This window comes from Gossypium arboreum, chromosome 6 (assembly GCF_025698485.1).
Source record: "Gossypium arboreum isolate Shixiya-1 chromosome 6, ASM2569848v2, whole genome shotgun sequence".
Taxonomy (NCBI): Eukaryota; Viridiplantae; Streptophyta; class Magnoliopsida; order Malvales; family Malvaceae; genus Gossypium; species Gossypium arboreum.
In genome coordinates, this window is record NC_069075.1 from 115,466,997 (window position 1) to 115,483,362 (window position 16,366).

A 16,366-nucleotide genomic window follows, 5' to 3' on the forward strand; every position below is an offset into this window, starting at 1 on the left:
GATGACCAGTGAATAAGGAGCCAACAGTAAATATGGTGAAAACAACTTAGGTTCATATCATTAACGAACTTCTGGCGAGCCAATAAAGAGTCACTGCAAATATTCAACCATGTCCTAATGAAACAACCACGCTTTGTTCATTGTAGTAAACTGAAAACGAAGATTGAGCTAATTTAATGCAATCAATAAAGGGGAATTTTTTATACATTTTATAATATTTTTCTATTTTATAACAAATTTTATATGTTTTTAATAATTCTCTCTATGCTTATTTTTTCTACATTTTTAACTTTTGCTTATTTTTCCTAAAGTTTAAATATTTTTATATTTTATTGAGTTTAATATTATTTTATCATTTTTCATCGGGGTCATAACCACGATACCAGTGGCGTAGATAATAACTTTAAAATTTTACGATCTTCTTATAAATTTTTCTATATCTTTTATATTTTATAATATTTTTCTATATATATTTTTATAATTTTTTCTTTTTTCTTATTTTATTGATTTTTATTAAAATTCCTCCAAGTCTCATAATCAAGATGTGAGATGTGGCTAATTTAATTGAAAAAAAAGAGAAGGATAATTAATTTTAATAGTCTATTATTAAGGTTAACAATTAATTAATTTTCTTAATACATTTTAACGGTTTAAATATTCAATTAAGTGCAAAAAAAAGTTTTTGAAAATATTTAAGAACTTTTTACACCATTAAGCTTTACTTTTAAATCTAATAAAATTTAATCATTAAAACAATATACAAAATTGTTGATACATTGATTTGGCGTGATTCATGCAAAGATGCCAAGAGTCATTTGGTATGGATCTGAGAAGATTAGAAAAAAAAAGGAATACTGAGAGAGATTTGAATCAAGTTTTTATTAATGAAAGAAAATATTATCCGTTTTAAGGTGATGTAAGAGTTTTTATGACTTACAAACTTAGGAGCGAGTTGCACAAGTGTCTGTTTTAAAGAGTTCAAAGATTTGAATTACGGTAAACCTTCTTACATGTATATTTAGATGTGATAAAAGTGAGATCAAATTCCTATAAACTTGTGGATGAGCGAAGGACTAGAATTTGGGCAAGTTGACTAATTGTTCTATAATTCGAGCTCCTCCTTATGTTTCAGTATTGAAGAAATTAACTCGCAGTGTTCCAAGTGAGGTGAAAGATTAGCTTTTCATCCACCAAGGATTTTCATTCATTTGCGTATGGTATATGGGTAACTTATGTTTATCAAAAAGAAATCACTGATTATTGTTGATAACAATATTTTAAAAATAAAAAAAAGAGTAATTTTACATAAATTATATTAAGTGTTGAAGAAATTGTTTCGAATAATATTTCGCACATTTTTAGTACTGAAATTAGTAGTCTTCCTCTATTTAATTAAAAATAATTAAATAACAAAAAGACACACAAAATGATTAGTATGTTTCATAACCTTTTTCATCTCCGAAACCCTTATTTTCCTTTTATTTAAAAAACAGAAAGACCTTAATAAAATCTAAAATTGTATAAAAATAAATTTAAAATCCAAAACATGACAAAAGTTAAAAAAATAAAATTAAAAAGTTATCTTTCTTTGTCAACCTAGAAAAGAAAAGATTATTTTATCTGCTGCCAAAATAAACAAAGAAAGCGACCCTTGATTTGTTTCATAACTATAATCTTTAGTACTTGAAAACAAATAAAACTACAATCTTTACTTAATTATCACATTATATTCTATTATTAATTATCCCCTGCAGAAATTAATATGAAAACAAAAAGAGAGAGAAAGTTGTATGTTTGTATGTTTGCAGTAGGCAGCGAAAATGGCAGAGCTATGGCAGAGAGTTTTTTTTTTCTTTTCTAGAATTAATTAAAATAATTCTTCTTTCTTCTTTTGTTCATTAAATGATTCTTCTTTCTTACACTGTCTCTTTCTCTTTCGCTGTATTTTTTTTAACAGTTGCAAGTATTTTTTCCCCTCTAGGGAGACTGTTGTTTTTATATTATTATTATTATAGGGAGGAGGGAGGGTCTATATTTTGCAGAACGATGTGATGCAACAGAGCAGAGCAGACTCCTCTTCTAGCTCTTCTTCTACTTTCTTCTCTTCCTTCTTAATATCGTTACATTGCAGGAGAAAAAAAAAACAACATATGTTAATAATAGGGACAACGAAAGTATCATAAAAAGTTGAGCAGATTCTTTGATTCTCCAGCATCATTTCCACAGCAAGTAGAACAGTGGGAGACAAAGCTGAGGCTTTTATTTTCTTGGGGGTTTTTATAAGAATTTTTTGTTCTTCTTTCTCGAGTTTGAGATAATGGTGTACTGAGGTGGTTTGTTTGAAACAAAAAGAAAAAGGTTTCTTCTTGCAAAAAGAGGTTGAATGATGGCATTGTCATTTTGTTTGGAGTTGGTCTTCTTGGTTTCTCTCTTATGCTTGAATTTGGCTTTTGGGGATTCAGAAGACGGTAAGTGTTCCATTTTGTAATAAATAAGAAGGGTCTCTCCTCTGTTTATTACTGTATGTATGGCTCTATGCCTTTTTCTTTCTGGGTTTTGTTTGGTTTCTTTGGTATTGTAAGAACCATTGACGAGTAGGAAGCTTTTATTATTCAAACTTATTTAAATGTTGGCCTCGTTTTTTTTTCCAGAAGAAAATGGCTGCTGGTTTATGAACCTTCTTCTTGCTCGTAGTGTTTGTTTATCGTTACAGTTGTGGTTCATGCTAGAAGCAACAATTATATGATTTAACCTTCTTTTTAAGTCTTTCAAAAGGTTTTGAAGATAAATTGATTCTTCACGTGTTGTCTAACTGTATATTTTACAAAGGAGCTAAGTTTTTGTGCTTTTCTCTATGGTATGTTATGTAATGAAGGAGCAACACTCTTAGAGATAAAGAAGTTCTTTAGGGATGTGGACAATGTCCTATATGACTGGTCGGATACACCATCTTCAGATTATTGTGTTTGGAGAGGGGTCACTTGCGACAATGTCACCTTCAATGTCGTTGCACTGTATGTTTTCTTTCATTTTGGTGTCTTTGTTTTTTCTATTACTTTCTTGGTCTTGATGGTACAATTTTTCTTCGTTTTCCAAGGGTTGGTTTTTGTTTTTCATCATTCAACTGTTTTTTTTTGGGTTCTCTTGCACTGTAGCAACCTATCAGACTTGAATCTTGATGGGGAAATCTCACCAGCCATTGGAGATCTCAGGGATCTTCTGTCTCTGTAATGTTCCCAATTTTCTCTGCCTTCTCTTTGAAATCGTGCACCTGTTTTGATCGTTTGAAAAGAATCGTTAAAGCCAAAACTTATTTGCCATTTTGCACGAATTTTTTTATGTGTTTTGATCAGTGACCTTAGAGGAAATCGTCTGTCTGGACAAATCCCAGCTGAGATTGGTGATTGTTCATCTTTGAAAAGCCTGTAAGTGCTTCAAAGGAAAAGAGCTCAAGAATCTAATACTGTGAATGAGTTTTATGAAGTGGCTTTTAAGTTAGATTGAGCACTATTATCTTGTGTTACATCAGGGATTTGTCATTTAATGAGTTATATGGAGACATACCGTTTTCAATCTCGAAACTGAAACAACTGGAATTTCTGTAAGATATTTTGAAGCATTTCTTACAATACTGTATCATATGAATTCTTGGTTGCTCAGTTGTGCGAATTTGATTTTTTTTTTTTAATAAACGACTGTTTAGGATTTTGAAAAACAATCAGTTGATCGGACCAATACCTTCAACTCTGTCACAGATTCCAAACTTGAAAGTTTTGTAAGTTATTTTGTATAATTTCTTAACATCAGCCAATGATTCACTGGTGACTGGATGAAGTTTTCATTCCCTAACGTATGATATATTGGTTCCAGGGACTTGGCACAAAATAGACTCAGTGGAGAAATTCCGAGGCTAATCTATTGGAATGAAGTGTTACAGTACCTGTGAGTGTAAAAGTGTCGCTGTACCCTTTTATTTCTACCATTTAACAGTTCAATTTTAATGTTTTTCCCATCAAATGGCATGAATCCTTTATCCTTGGTTCTTTTCTTCACTATTTTAGTGGTTTGCGAGGAAACAAACTAGTTGGTGGGCTCTCTCCGGACATGTGCCAGCTAACTGGTTTATGGTACTTGTAAGTTTACTTTCTATCCCACTTTATTTAAGGACCTTGTTATGTTTTTTTTTTTTTCGGCAAGTCTAACTTAAGTTCTATACTCTTTGAAGTGATGTACGGAACAACAGTTTGACTGGCAGCATTCCTCAGAATATAGGCAACTGTACAGCCTTCCAGGTCTTGTATGTACTCCTCATTCAGCTCAAGAGGACAAATGCTTTCAAAATGTCTGTATTGGTTAATTAAAAACCTCTTTTTTTTCTTCTGATTGGTAGGGACCTGTCCTACAACCGGCTAACTGGGGAAATTCCATTCAATATTGGGTTCTTGCAAGTAGCTACATTGTATGAGCTGAAATTTCTCCATTCTTCATCCTCAATGACCATGTAGCTAGTAAAATTTCAGTTTATTAATTGTTCTCATGTTGATTTTTGTGGCTAGATCTCTGCAAGGTAATCATCTTTCGGGGAAGATCCCTTCTGTTATTGGTCTGATGCAGGCACTCGCTGTATTGTAAGTGCATTTTGTTAATAGCTGCACTTAAGTTCGTTCACTATCATCGAGTTCTCTCCTTTTTCCGTGCTATCAATCTCATGTTTCAATGTGTCATATGTGCTAACCAGGGATTTAAGCAGCAACAAGTTAAATGGACCTATCCCTCCTATTTTGGGGAATCTGACCTACACTGAAAAATTGTAAGTAGTTGCTCACAGTTCATATCTTTTTAGTATCATTTTTCAGTGAGACTCTAATTTTAAGTTTTAGATTATGAGATTCAAAATATGATGAAACAGCTGCTAGTTTATATTCTTGAGTGATATTTTGATGGGAAAATACCGTTTTCTGTAGATATTTGCACGGTAACAAACTGACTGGGTCAATTCCCCCCGAACTGGGAAATATGTCGAAGCTGCACTATTTGTAAGATTACATGGTCTTTGTTTATCTCGCTTATATGCATTGCTAATTGGCCTCTGCCAAATTGTTGTGCTATGTGAAATCTGGGATGGCAATGTGACATCTGTTATGTCGGTTTTGCCTTGTGCAGGGAACTGGATGATAATCAACTTACTGGGCATATTCCACCAGAACTTGGGAAGCTAACTGAGCTATTTGATCTGTATGTTAGTTTTTCTGGTGGTTCTGCATATGAAGTTCTTAGTATATACAAAGCACTGATACAAAATTTTGCAGGAATGTTGCTAATAACAACCTTGAAGGACCACTTCCCGATAATCTTAGCTCATGTACAAATCTCAACAGCCTGTAAGCACTGATATACTGATCTAATTTCTGTTCTAAACTTGAATAACCTCAAGGTAGTAACCTGTTGATTGATTTGTTGACAGTAATGTCCATGGCAACAAGTTGAATGGAACCATTCCACCTGCTTTTGAAAGGCTAGAGAGTATGACCTATCTGTAAGCTTCACTCTTGTTATATTAATGCTCTATTTGGGATCTCAATGGGGGGCACCATGCTACCAAATGGACCCTAAATGCTCGGTTCAAATATTCACTAATATATGTATTATCCATTTTAGTTTCCTTTAATTTTTCTTGATGATGCTTATCACTCTAATCGTGTTGTTTTACCTCAGAAATCTCTCCTCTAACAATATCAAGGGCTCTATACCAATTGAGCTCTCCCGAATTGGTAATTTAGATACTCTGTAAGTACAAGTGCCCAAAGTTGTTCTTCTTTGCTCCTTTTATTGGTTCTTATTTGTTGTTTATTTTCTCCAGGGACATTTCTAACAACGAATTTAATGGCTCTATTCCTTCATCCCTTGGTGATTTGGAACACCTTCTAAAGCTGTAAGTGTTACTAGAAAATGGGATCTTGTTTAAGTGCTTAGCAATTACTCAACTGTATTATTGTCTTCTTTTTAACTTGTAGGAATTTAAATCGGAATCATTTGGCCGGAGTCATTCCAGCAGAATTTGCTAATCTGAGAAGTGTTATGGAGATGTAAGAAGCCTTAATTTTACTTCAATGAGTAGGCAAAATTTTTTCCTTGCTGACTTCTCTTTTTATGCTTATACTTTGTAGAGACCTTTCAAATAATCATTTATCAGGTGTCATTCCTCGGGAATTCATGCAGCTTCAGAATTTGTTCTCATTGTAAGTAACGGTCAACTCCATTTTTGAACATTTATGTGATGGAAAGAACATGTAAGTATTTATGGAACTTCAATTAGGTGGCACTTTTTATAGCTGTAGTAAAACTACTGTTGAGGCTCAAGTTTTAGTTACTTGTTTAGCTCTGTTTTGGGTGTTTGTGGTAATCATATTTAGTCTTTACAATAATAGGTCCATCTTTTGATTAAATTTGACACCTTATGTAGCTCAGCTAGGTTCTTAGATGATTATTGAGATGGTTATGAAAGATGGTTATGAATTGAATAATTTCTCTTTTTCCGTTTTACCTGTTCTAGCAGGATTAAGGTTCTCAAACTTCTTGATCATCTAAGTCTTTATTCTTATAATTTTTTGGTTCAAAATGATGCAGGAGGCTTGAAAACAACAACTTATCCGGAGATGTGATGTCACTAGTCAACTGCCTTAGTCTTACAATCTTGTAAGTTGACAATTAACTAAATTTTGTGGTTTATTTTCAATATAGCTTTAACTTCCAATGGACAGTAATTTGAGCCTCACATGAATCCTATGAATTCTCGAAAACCTTGCAGAAATGTGTCTTATAACAACCTTGCTGGTGATATTCCCACAAGCAATAACTTTTCAAGATTCTTGCCAGACAGGTTAGATTTTTCTTATTTGAATTTTGAACAAATATTTTTGAGCAGAAAAACTACCATTTCCCCATTAAAGCTAACTTGGAAGTGAAAACAACTGTTTGCAGCTTTATTGGAAATCCCGGGCTTTGTGGCTATTGTCTCTCTTCTCCATGCCATGTGTCTCATCCTGCGGAGAAAGGTAATTGTGACCTGTAGAGTAACAAGTATTTTATCTTGGAATCTCGACTATTAATCATTTTGTTGTTCTCTCTCTTGTTTATGCAGCTGTAATCTCCAAAGCAGCAATCCTAGGCATTGCACTCGGTGCCCTTGTGATTCTTTTGATGATCTTGTTTGCTGCATGTCGCCCGCACAATCCTACGCCTTTTCCAGATGGATCGTTGGATAAGCCAAGTAATTTCTCTTTTTATGTAACTCCTGTTGCTTTGATGTATTGAAACATTGGTGTACGGTGAATTATCTGAGTTCCAAGGTCCCATTTTTGGTTGCCAAATTGGATATGCAAAATATATCATTTAACAATGTAAGATGGTAAGCTGAACTAGTCTAGAACAATTTGGAGAAGATTGGATAAGAAAATTAATTATGAAAGTTTTTATGTTCTTTCTAAGATGCCTAGTTGAATTTTATGCTCATGTTATTGGCTTGTGAACTTGTTAACAGCAGTTACTTACTCGAGACCAAAATTGGTGATTCTTCACATGAATATGGCACTTCATGTATACGAGGACATCATGAGGATGACTGAGAATTTGAGTGAGAAGTATGTAATTGGCAATGGTGCATCAAGCACGGTCTATAAATGTGTCCTTAAGAATTGCAAGCCAGTTGCCATCAAGAGACTCTATTCGCAGTATCCACAGTGCTTGAAGGAGTTCGAGACAGAACTTGAAACAGTAGGGGGTATTAAACACCGAAATCTGGTCTGTCTTCAAGGATATTCACTCTCCCCTTCCGGGAATCTTCTCTTCTATGATTACATGGAAAATGGCAGTCTTTGGGATTTCCTCCATGGTAAGTTTGTCTTCTGAAGTTGAAGCAGTACCTTGTTTGTTTACATTGCTAGAATAATATGTTGGTAAAGAAATATTTCTTAATTTCTATGGTAAAGGAAGCATCTTTTTTTATTTTTAAACTCCGAATTACAAATTTAAGGTCTACTTTTACTGCAGTTTCTACCAAGAAGAAAAAGCTTAGTTGGGACATGCGTTTAAGGATAGCACTTGGAGCAGCGCAAGGGTTAGCGTATCTGCATCATGATTGTAGTCCCAGAATCATCCACAGGGATGTCAAGTCATCTAACATTCTGTTGGACAAGGATTTTGAGGCTCATATTACTGATTTTGGCATTGCGAAAAGCTTATGCATCTCAAAGTCTCACACTTCCACTTACATCATGGGCACTATTGGTTATATAGACCCTGAATATGCCCGCACTTCCCGCCTGACTGAGAAGTCAGATGTTTACAGCTATGGGATTGTCCTACTCGAATTACTGACTGGAAGGAAACCTGTAGACAACGAATCCAATCTCCATCATCTGGTAAAGCCATCATCCATTTAAGTTTTATATAAATGTAAATGCGGTTGGCAAATCTTTATTTTCATTTTGATTTGGGTATTACATTTAGTTTAAATCGCCAATCAGTATTTATATGCGTATCAGATTTTGTCCAAGACTGCCAATAACTCTGTCATGGAAACTGTTGATCCGGAGATCACTGATACATGCAAGGATCTTGGAGCAGTTAAGAAAGTTTTTCAGCTAGCCCTTCTATGCACAAAGAGACAACCGTCTGATCGACCAACCATGCATGAAGTGACCCGGGTTGTAGGAAGCCTAATGCCATTAGACACCCCACCAACAAAACAGCTGGCATCGATCCAACTGTCCAAAGTTACTTGCTACAAAGACGAGTATGTAAATCTCAAGACTCCACACTTAGTCAATTGCCCTTCAATGAGTACCTCACAAGGATCATGGAGAGGTCATATCTCTTGAAGCCAATCAATGTAAGCATCAAAATATTCCAGGAGTGAACAGCATTAGATGATTTGAGTGAAAAAAGATCATGGGGAAATGTGTATAAAGACTATGGTATCAATTATTGTAGCTTAGAGAAAGAAAAAAGGAAAAGGATGGGACTTGGAAAGTTGAGGGTACTGGTACCACAAATTAATGCTTGTATATTGTACCATATGAAATTATGGTGGTAACTTTGTTATTGTCTCAAAATGGGGTCTCTGCCTCTGGCAACTAAGCTTCTGCTTTAGTGGGGTCGTAGTTTCAGGCTGAAAGGGGGAGAGTTGGGTGTGTGCTCTGCATAAAAACACATAATATACATGACCTGCAATAATGCACTGAGAAGCCTTAGCTATGTTCTGAACAATATCAGTTATTAGTACATATATCTTATTACTGAAAGATAACCATTGATTTGCTCAGATGTTACCGTCTTAAAGCCAACCTGGCCTTCCATCCACTTTACTGCTTATGGGCAACTCTTATCAATCAAAACACTATAAGTTGGCTGGGATCATGTTATACTCTGCTGTTAAAACAGAATAATATGGCAAATATATCTTCAAAAAAAATGATAGAAAATATATTTGAAAAAAATTGATATGAAAATTAATTGAGTTTTTAGTTATAATGACACAAGTGACTCAGCCCAATTCAAAGGCCATAATAGAGATGAGTTTAGTTTCCCTCAAGACCCAATTACGAGATCTAAATCTAAACAGATAAAGTCAAAACTTAACTTAGTGGTTCAAGATTTTATCACGAAAAAAATTCGAGAAGAAGAGTAGAAGTTTCAAGACAATAAATTCTGGAGTAATGATGAATTAGAAGAGACTAATTATGTTCGTGGGTCTAAACTCTCAATTTATAACGACAAGCCCATGTGGAAAATGCTAACAAGCTTAAGCATTTAACTTCAAGAACCCCAATTGATCTTACAAGCTTAGACGTTTCATATTGGGTTTAAGTTTTAGGTTTAATTTTTATTATATATGAGCACAATATTTTATTTATTAGCTCTTATTATTTTATTATTATTTTATTCCGAATTTTTGAAAATTATTAAGTATTTTAAGTTATTTAGGAATTTTATGTTAACAAGAAAGTTTAGTTTAAAACTACTTCTTGTTTAGATTAAATTAGAGTTCTAGTATACTCAAGAGTTTTATTTAGATTTATTTATCTAGCCTATATATAGGCTTTTGCATTGTACACAATGGAGACAATTCATTATTATTCTATTTCTCTTTTGAGTTAATAAATTCTCTCTGAGTTTTTCTTTTCAAGAATTTCTCTTGAGTTTCTTTAGAAGAATTTTAACAATCTTTTTAGATTGTGGAGATCATATTCAAACTTTTTCTTGCCAAGGTTTTTATCTTGGAGGGGAAATTAGAGCCGCTTGAAGGGGGTTGTGGATTCTTCGTGTTTCCAAGGCTGCTTAGGACTTCTACACGCTACGTTCTATTTTTCCATTTATCTTCTTTATTCACTTCCTTAATCTTTGATTTATTATTTGTTTTAATTATTTTATCTAACTTGGATTTAATTTCGTTTCAGGTTGTGTCAAAAAATATCCAAGTTTCTTTCCGAACGTCTAGAGCCCTAAGTCAAATCCGTGACTTTGACAAACTTTACGATCCGCTTTTGCGTTCATCCTTCTCACCCTTTATCATTTGGTATCAGATTTGGGCGTTTTAGGTGTTCTTTTTAAACTGATTTCTAGAAAACAGCCTCAAAACAAATTTTACCCCTACAGTTTTCAAAAAAAAATATTTTTCAGTGGGTAAACGATTTTCAAACGATCTGAAATTTTTCATACTATTTCTTGGCTCTATTTTAAAGTATAAAAAAATATTTCCCACAAAAAAAAAGTGATAAAAAAAAGTACAAAAAAATAAAATACGAAAAAAATAAAAAATAAAAAAAATTCCGTGGGTTGAATTTTGTGCCGAAACTTTCCAGATCAAATCTAAATTATTTGAGGAGGCTCCAATTTAAATTTTGTGATTTTTGGAAATCGGGAACACCTTGAACGAAGTTTGTCAAGTTGCTTCGCAGTTTTTCGGGTTTTTAGGTTTCAGCAATTTTCATTGACTCTTAGCTTTAAGTTTTCATTTGTTTTTCCTTTTTATTTGTTCCTTACGCATTCTAACACTTTCTTGTTTCTTGTGTTAGTAGGTTAAAACACGCTGCATATTCCTTCCTCCGTGCAACAAAATTCTTTGATGTCTAAGCCAATTTTGGACTTATAGTGCTATTAGGTTTGCTTTGATAGTTTGATTCTAAAACATCTTGATTGATTGATATAGACACTTTTAAAAGACTCACAAGATTAATTCTTACGTCATTGAGAATTTTTTTTTTGAGTGCATATAGGTGAGGTTTGCTTAATTTTTTCTTTTGAAGTGTTGTGCTTTTCCAGGCTTTCACTATGACTCGTGACACTCGTGCCCGTAAAAACCATGATGAGATACCATCTGATGACAAAGAACAAGATGTTACATTGGAGAATGTTGTGGGGATGGTAAAATTGCAACATCAACAATTGAACGAGGTACGTGATACATTTGCGACCAATTTGACTACGTGTCAAACGGAACTACAAGAGAACATTAATCAACTTTCCAATCATATTCAACTACTAACTCAAGCTGTTGCTCGTTTGGAGACTTATTCGAATCGATGATCTCGTGCTCGTGATATTGATGATGATAGGGATAATGAACAACTTCATATTCGTTCTAATACTGGTAGACACGAATATCATCACATTGATGAAACTTTGGGTATTTCTAATCGAGGCCATCCTTCTGTCGCTAAACCAAAGTTCAACATTCCACCATTCCAAGGAAAGTATGATCCAGATGCATATTGTGATTGGGAGGATAAAATGGAGATCATGTTCTGTTGTTATAAGTGTCTGGAGGAGGAGAAAGTTCCATTAGCTATATTGGCATTTTTTGATTATGCATTGAGTTGGTGGACTCAACTTGTATTGAATCGCAAAAGGAATCGTGAACGAGATGTTGATTCATGGGAAGAGTTGACACAAATCATGCGAAAACGTTTTATCCCACCTCATTATTACAGGGATATTAAATGAAGACTTCAACACCTTGTTCAAGATAATAGATCTGTTGATGAGTACTTTAAGGAGATGGAGATGCTTATGCATAGAGCAAATGTCCAAGAAGATGAGGAGACTACCATGGTGCGGTTTGTAGATGGTTTGAACGTTTTGATAGCCAATGTTCTTGATCTTCAAACCTACATTGATTTTGAAGATACGGTACGCAAGGCAATTGAGATTGAGCGACAGTTTCAACAACGTCAATCTCGTCCATTTAGTACTTCACAATATTATAGAGGTACGAGTTCTAATTCTACTTTCAAGAATTCAAAATTTCTTTCTGCTACTAATAAGTTACTACCAAAACATGATGAGACTAAATCTTTTGAGGGGAAAAGTGGGGCTCCTACAAAACCTTCTTCTTCATCTTCTAAGCAGCTCACTTCTACTACTTTACCAAAACAACAACGAGCTCCTGAAATTGAATGTTTTAAGTGCAAAGGGCGTGGGCACTATAGCCGTGATTGTGCCAACACAAGACTTTTGTTGATCAAAGAAGATGGTGATTATACTTCTGATTCCGATAAAATAGATCCAAATATGCCCAAATTAATTGATGATGTCAACGATGGCTGTAAATTTTATGGTGAAGAAGAGTTGGTGGAACCACTAACTCATCCCCGTTGTTTAGTTGTGAGGCGCATGCTTAACATCCAATTGAAGGATGATCATGATCTTCAACGGAGTACTATATTCCATTCGAGGTGTTTGATTAAAGGTACACTTTGCTCATCTATCATTGATAGTGGAAGTTGTGCTAACGTTGTGAGCAACTACCTTGTGGATTCTCTTGCTTTTCCATGTAGCAAACACCCTACACCATACCATTTTCAATGGCTTAACGAAGGTTCGGAGGTCCGTGTGGTAAAACAGTGCTTGATCACTTTTAAACTTGGGACTTACATTGATGATGTTTGGTGTGATGTTGTTCCCATGCATGCCGCCCACTTGTTACTTGGTAGACCATGGCAGTACGATCGTGATGTTATTCATCATGGTAAATTAAATTGATATTCTTTTATTTTCCGTGGGAAGAAGTATACTTTCACCCTTTTGAATCCAAAAGATATTCACAATGATCAAATCGACATGATGAAGTTTTGTAAGGAGGTTATGGGAAGTAAGACACAAAATTCAAAAAAGGCTGAGAGAAAAGAGGTCTCTAGTGAAAAAAGCCAAATTAATGATGACCCAATGGTGAGTGCATCCTCTTGTGAGAAAAAAAGAGTGGTTCATAATTTTTATGGGAGTGGAAAAGATGTGCGACGAGCCTTACTCACTAAACAACCTTGCATCATTATCCGATTTAGGAAAAATTGTTTATCTTTGACTAACCTTCATAACTCTTTGCTTAGTGTTTTTTGTGTCTCTTTTACAGGAATATGAAGATATTTTTGAAGAAGCACCTAAAAGATTACCACCTTTGAGGGGTATTGAGCATCAAATTGATTTAATACCTGGGTCAACAATTCCAAATTGACCAGCTTATCGAAGCAATCCCGAGGAGAAGAAGGAGTTACAAAAGCAAGTAGATGAACTTTTGGCACAAGGTCACATTCGTGAAAGTTTTAAGTCCTTGTGCAGTGCCGATAAAATGGTGCCAAAGAAAGATGGTTTTATAGTAAGTGCTCAAGGTATTCATGTCGATGAGGACAAAGTAAAGGCAATCAGAGAGTGGCCCACTCTTAAATCAATTACTGAGGTGAGATCTTTCCATGGTTTAGTAAGTTTTTATAGACGTTTTGTGAAGGATTTCTCCACTATTGCTGCTCCATTAACTGAGATTATTAAAAAATCTGTGGGTTTTAAGTGGGGAGAAGTTCAGGAAAAGGCTTGTCAAACTTTAAAGGATAAGTTATGTTCTGCTCCGGTTCTTAAATTACCTAATTTTTCTAATACTTTTGAACTTGAATGTAATGCTTCAGGTATTGGAATTGGTGCTATGTTGATGCAAGAAAAAAGGCCAATCGCATATTTTAGTGAAAAACTGACAAGGGCGCAATTAAACTACTCAACTTACGATAAGGAGTTGTTAGCATTAGTTCGAGCTCTACAAGTTTGGCAACATTACTTACTGGCAAATAAGTTCGTTATCCATACAAATCATGAATCTTTAAAATGGTTAAAGGGACAAGGTAAGTTAAGCAAGAGACACGCTCGATGGTGGGAATTCATAGAGACATTTCCATATACAATTAAGTATAAAATAGGTAGAGAAAATGTAGTTGCTGATGCCTTATCTCGTAGATATTCTTTGATAACTACATTAAATGCTAAAGTCTTAGGGTTTGAACATATAAAAGATTTATACTTAAATGATATTGATTTTGCAAATGTTTTTTCTAATTGTGGGAATGGTGCCTTTAACAAGTTTTATCTTGTAGATGGGTTTCTTTTTCACCTAAACAGGTTATGTGTTCCACAATGTTCTATGAGAGAGTTATTAATTCGTGAAGCACATAATGGAGGCCTAATGGGACACTTCGGTGTTGCCAAAACACTAGATATTCTACATGAACATTTTTATTGGCCACACAATAAAAAAGACGTTGAAAAGGTATGTTCTAATTGTATTACTTGTAAACAAGCAAAATCTAAGGTAATGCCTCATGGACTTTATACTCCTTTACCGATTCCTTCTTCGCCATGGGTAGACTTATCCATGGATTTCATTCTTGGTTTACCATGAACAAAAAAGGGTCGAGATAGTATCTTTGTTGTTGTTAGGTTTTCAAAGATGACTCACTTCATTCCTTGTCACAAAACGGATGACGAAACACATGTGGCTGACTTATTCTTTCGAGAGGTGGTGCGCCTACATGGGATACCTCGCACCATTGTATCAGACAGAGACGTAAAGTTCCTAAGCCACTTTTGGAAAGTATTGTAGGGTAAGCTTGGTACTAAATTATTATATTCTACTACAAGTCACCCCCAAATAGATGGACAAACTAAGGTAGTCAATCGAGTCTTAGGTGCTTTACTACGAGCTGTTGTGGGTAAGAACCTTAAAAGTTGGGAAGAATGTTTGCCATTTGTTGAGTTTGCATATAACCGATCTATTCACTCTACAACTGCATATTCCCCATTTGAACTTATCTATGGTTTTAATCCACTAACTGTACTTGATCTTGAACCATTGCCTATAGAAAACATTTCTAGTTTAGATGGTGAGAAGAAAGCTGAATTGGTGAAATCCATGCATGTGAAAGCAAGACAACAAATCACCAAAACAAATGAAACAACTGCCAACAAAGCTAATAAGGGGCCCAAGCAAATTATCTTTGAGCCCAATGACTGGGTTTGGGTCCACATGAGAAAAAAGTGATTTCCAACTAAACACAAAATAAAATTGGACCCACGTGGTGATGGACCTTTTCAAGTACTCAAGCGCATTAATGACAATGCATATCAAATTGACCTTCCTGGTGAGTATAATGTTAGTGCCACTTTTAATGTCACTGGCCTTTCTCCTTTTGATATTGCAGTTTCGAGGACAAATCCTTTTGTGGAAGGGGGGAATGATACGAGTGACTCAGCCCAATTCAAAGGTCATAATAGAGATGAGTTTAGTTTCCCTCAAGGCCCAATTACGAGATCCAAATCCAAACAGATAAAGTCAAAACTCAACTTAGTGGTTCAAGACTTTATCACGAAAAAAATTTGAGAAAAGGAGTGGAAGTTTCAAGACAATAAATTCTGGAGTAATGATGAATTAGAAGAGACTAATTATGTTCCTGGGCCTGAACTCTCAATCTATGACGACAAGCCCATGTGGAAAATGCTAACAAGCTTAAGCATTTCACTTCAAGAACCCCAATTGATCTTACAAGCTTAGACATTTCATATTGGGTTTAAGTTTTAGGCTTAATTTTTATTATATATGAGCACAATATTTTTTTATTAGCTCTTATTATTTATTATTATTTTATTCCAAATTTTGAAAATTATTAAGTATTTTAAGTTATTTAGAATTTTATGTTAACAAGAAAGTTTAGTTTAAAACTACTTCTTGTTTAGATTAAATTAGAGTTCTAGTATACTTAGGAGTTTTATTTAGATTTATTTATCTAGCCTATATATAGGCTTTTGCATTGTACACAATGGAGACAATTCATTATAATTCTATTTCTCTTTTGAGTTAATAAATTCTCTCTGAGTTTTTCTTTTCAAGAATTTCTCTTGAGTTTCTTTTAGAAGAATTTTAACAATCTTTTTAGATTGTGAGGATCATCTTCAAACTTTTTCTTGCCAAGGTTTTTATCTTGGAGGGGAAGTTAGAGCTGCTTGAAGGGGGTTGTGGATTCTTCGTGTTTTCAAGGCTTCTTAGGACTTC

The 16,366-nt window shown here is 34.4% G+C and overlaps 2 protein-coding genes across 5 annotated transcripts; both read left to right on the forward strand.

The window, feature by feature from the left end:
- The first annotated feature begins 1,689 nt into the window (after nucleotides 1–1,689).
- LOC108486636 (LRR receptor-like serine/threonine-protein kinase ERECTA) lies at nucleotides 1,690–9,307 on the forward strand. Of its 4 annotated transcripts, none has more exons than XM_017790789.2 (27): nucleotides 1,690–2,468; nucleotides 2,876–3,014; nucleotides 3,156–3,227; nucleotides 3,354–3,425; nucleotides 3,530–3,601; nucleotides 3,704–3,775; nucleotides 3,871–3,942; nucleotides 4,062–4,133; nucleotides 4,226–4,297; nucleotides 4,391–4,459; nucleotides 4,557–4,628; nucleotides 4,739–4,810; nucleotides 4,965–5,036; nucleotides 5,164–5,235; nucleotides 5,310–5,381; nucleotides 5,465–5,536; nucleotides 5,716–5,787; nucleotides 5,861–5,932; nucleotides 6,015–6,086; nucleotides 6,168–6,239; nucleotides 6,628–6,696; nucleotides 6,809–6,880; nucleotides 6,982–7,055; nucleotides 7,142–7,270; nucleotides 7,541–7,891; nucleotides 8,050–8,420; nucleotides 8,526–9,307. In XM_017790789.2, exons 1-27 carry the CDS (start codon nucleotides 2,384–2,386, stop codon nucleotides 8,877–8,879), a joined length of 2,937 nt encoding a protein of 978 aa, XP_017646278.1. In that variant the 5' UTR covers nucleotides 1,690–2,383; the 3' UTR covers nucleotides 8,880–9,307. The 4 variants fall into 4 exon arrangements, with proteins under 4 accessions (XP_017646278.1, XP_017646279.1, XP_017646280.1 ...); XM_017790790.2 differs by having other exon boundaries at nucleotides 7,544–7,891; XM_017790791.2 differs by having other exon boundaries at nucleotides 1,691–2,468; nucleotides 8,544–9,307.
- Nucleotides 9,308–12,057: 2,750 nt separating this feature from the next.
- On the forward strand, nucleotides 12,058–14,465 carry LOC128293823 (uncharacterized). The gene is made up of 5 exons (XM_053029367.1): nucleotides 12,058–13,027; nucleotides 13,097–13,227; nucleotides 13,409–13,460; nucleotides 13,515–14,165; nucleotides 14,440–14,465. The coding sequence occupies exons 1-5, from the start codon at nucleotides 12,058–12,060 to the stop codon at nucleotides 14,463–14,465; spliced, it is 1,830 nt and encodes a 609-aa protein (XP_052885327.1).
- Nucleotides 14,466–16,366: the final 1,901 nt, after the last annotated feature.

What these genes read in the sequence shown, in the direction of transcription:
- LOC108486636 (XM_017790789.2), top strand. Translation starts at nt 2,384, where the DNA reads ATGATGGCATTGTCATTTTGTTTGGAGTTGGTCTTCTTGGTTTCTCTC. An exon ending in ATGTCGAAGCTGCACTATTT is followed by an intron (nt 5,037 to 5,163) that starts GTAAGATTACAT and finishes TGCCTTGTGCAG; the next exon opens with GGAACTGGATGATAATCAAC. An exon ending in TCTTTGGGATTTCCTCCATG is followed by an intron (nt 7,892 to 8,049) that starts GTAAGTTTGTCT and finishes CTTTTACTGCAG; the next exon opens with TTTCTACCAAGAAGAAAAAG.
- LOC128293823 (XM_053029367.1), top strand. Translation starts at nt 12,058, where the DNA reads ATGGAGATGCTTATGCATAGAGCAAATGTCCAAGAAGATGAGGAGACT. An exon ending in AAATTAATGATGACCCAATG is followed by an intron (nt 13,228 to 13,408) that starts GTGAGTGCATCC and finishes TCTCTTTTACAG; the next exon opens with GAATATGAAGATATTTTTGA. An exon ending in AAAATGGTTAAAGGGACAAG is followed by an intron (nt 14,166 to 14,439) that starts GTAAGTTAAGCA and finishes TCACCTAAACAG; the next exon opens with GTTATGTGTTCCACAATGTT.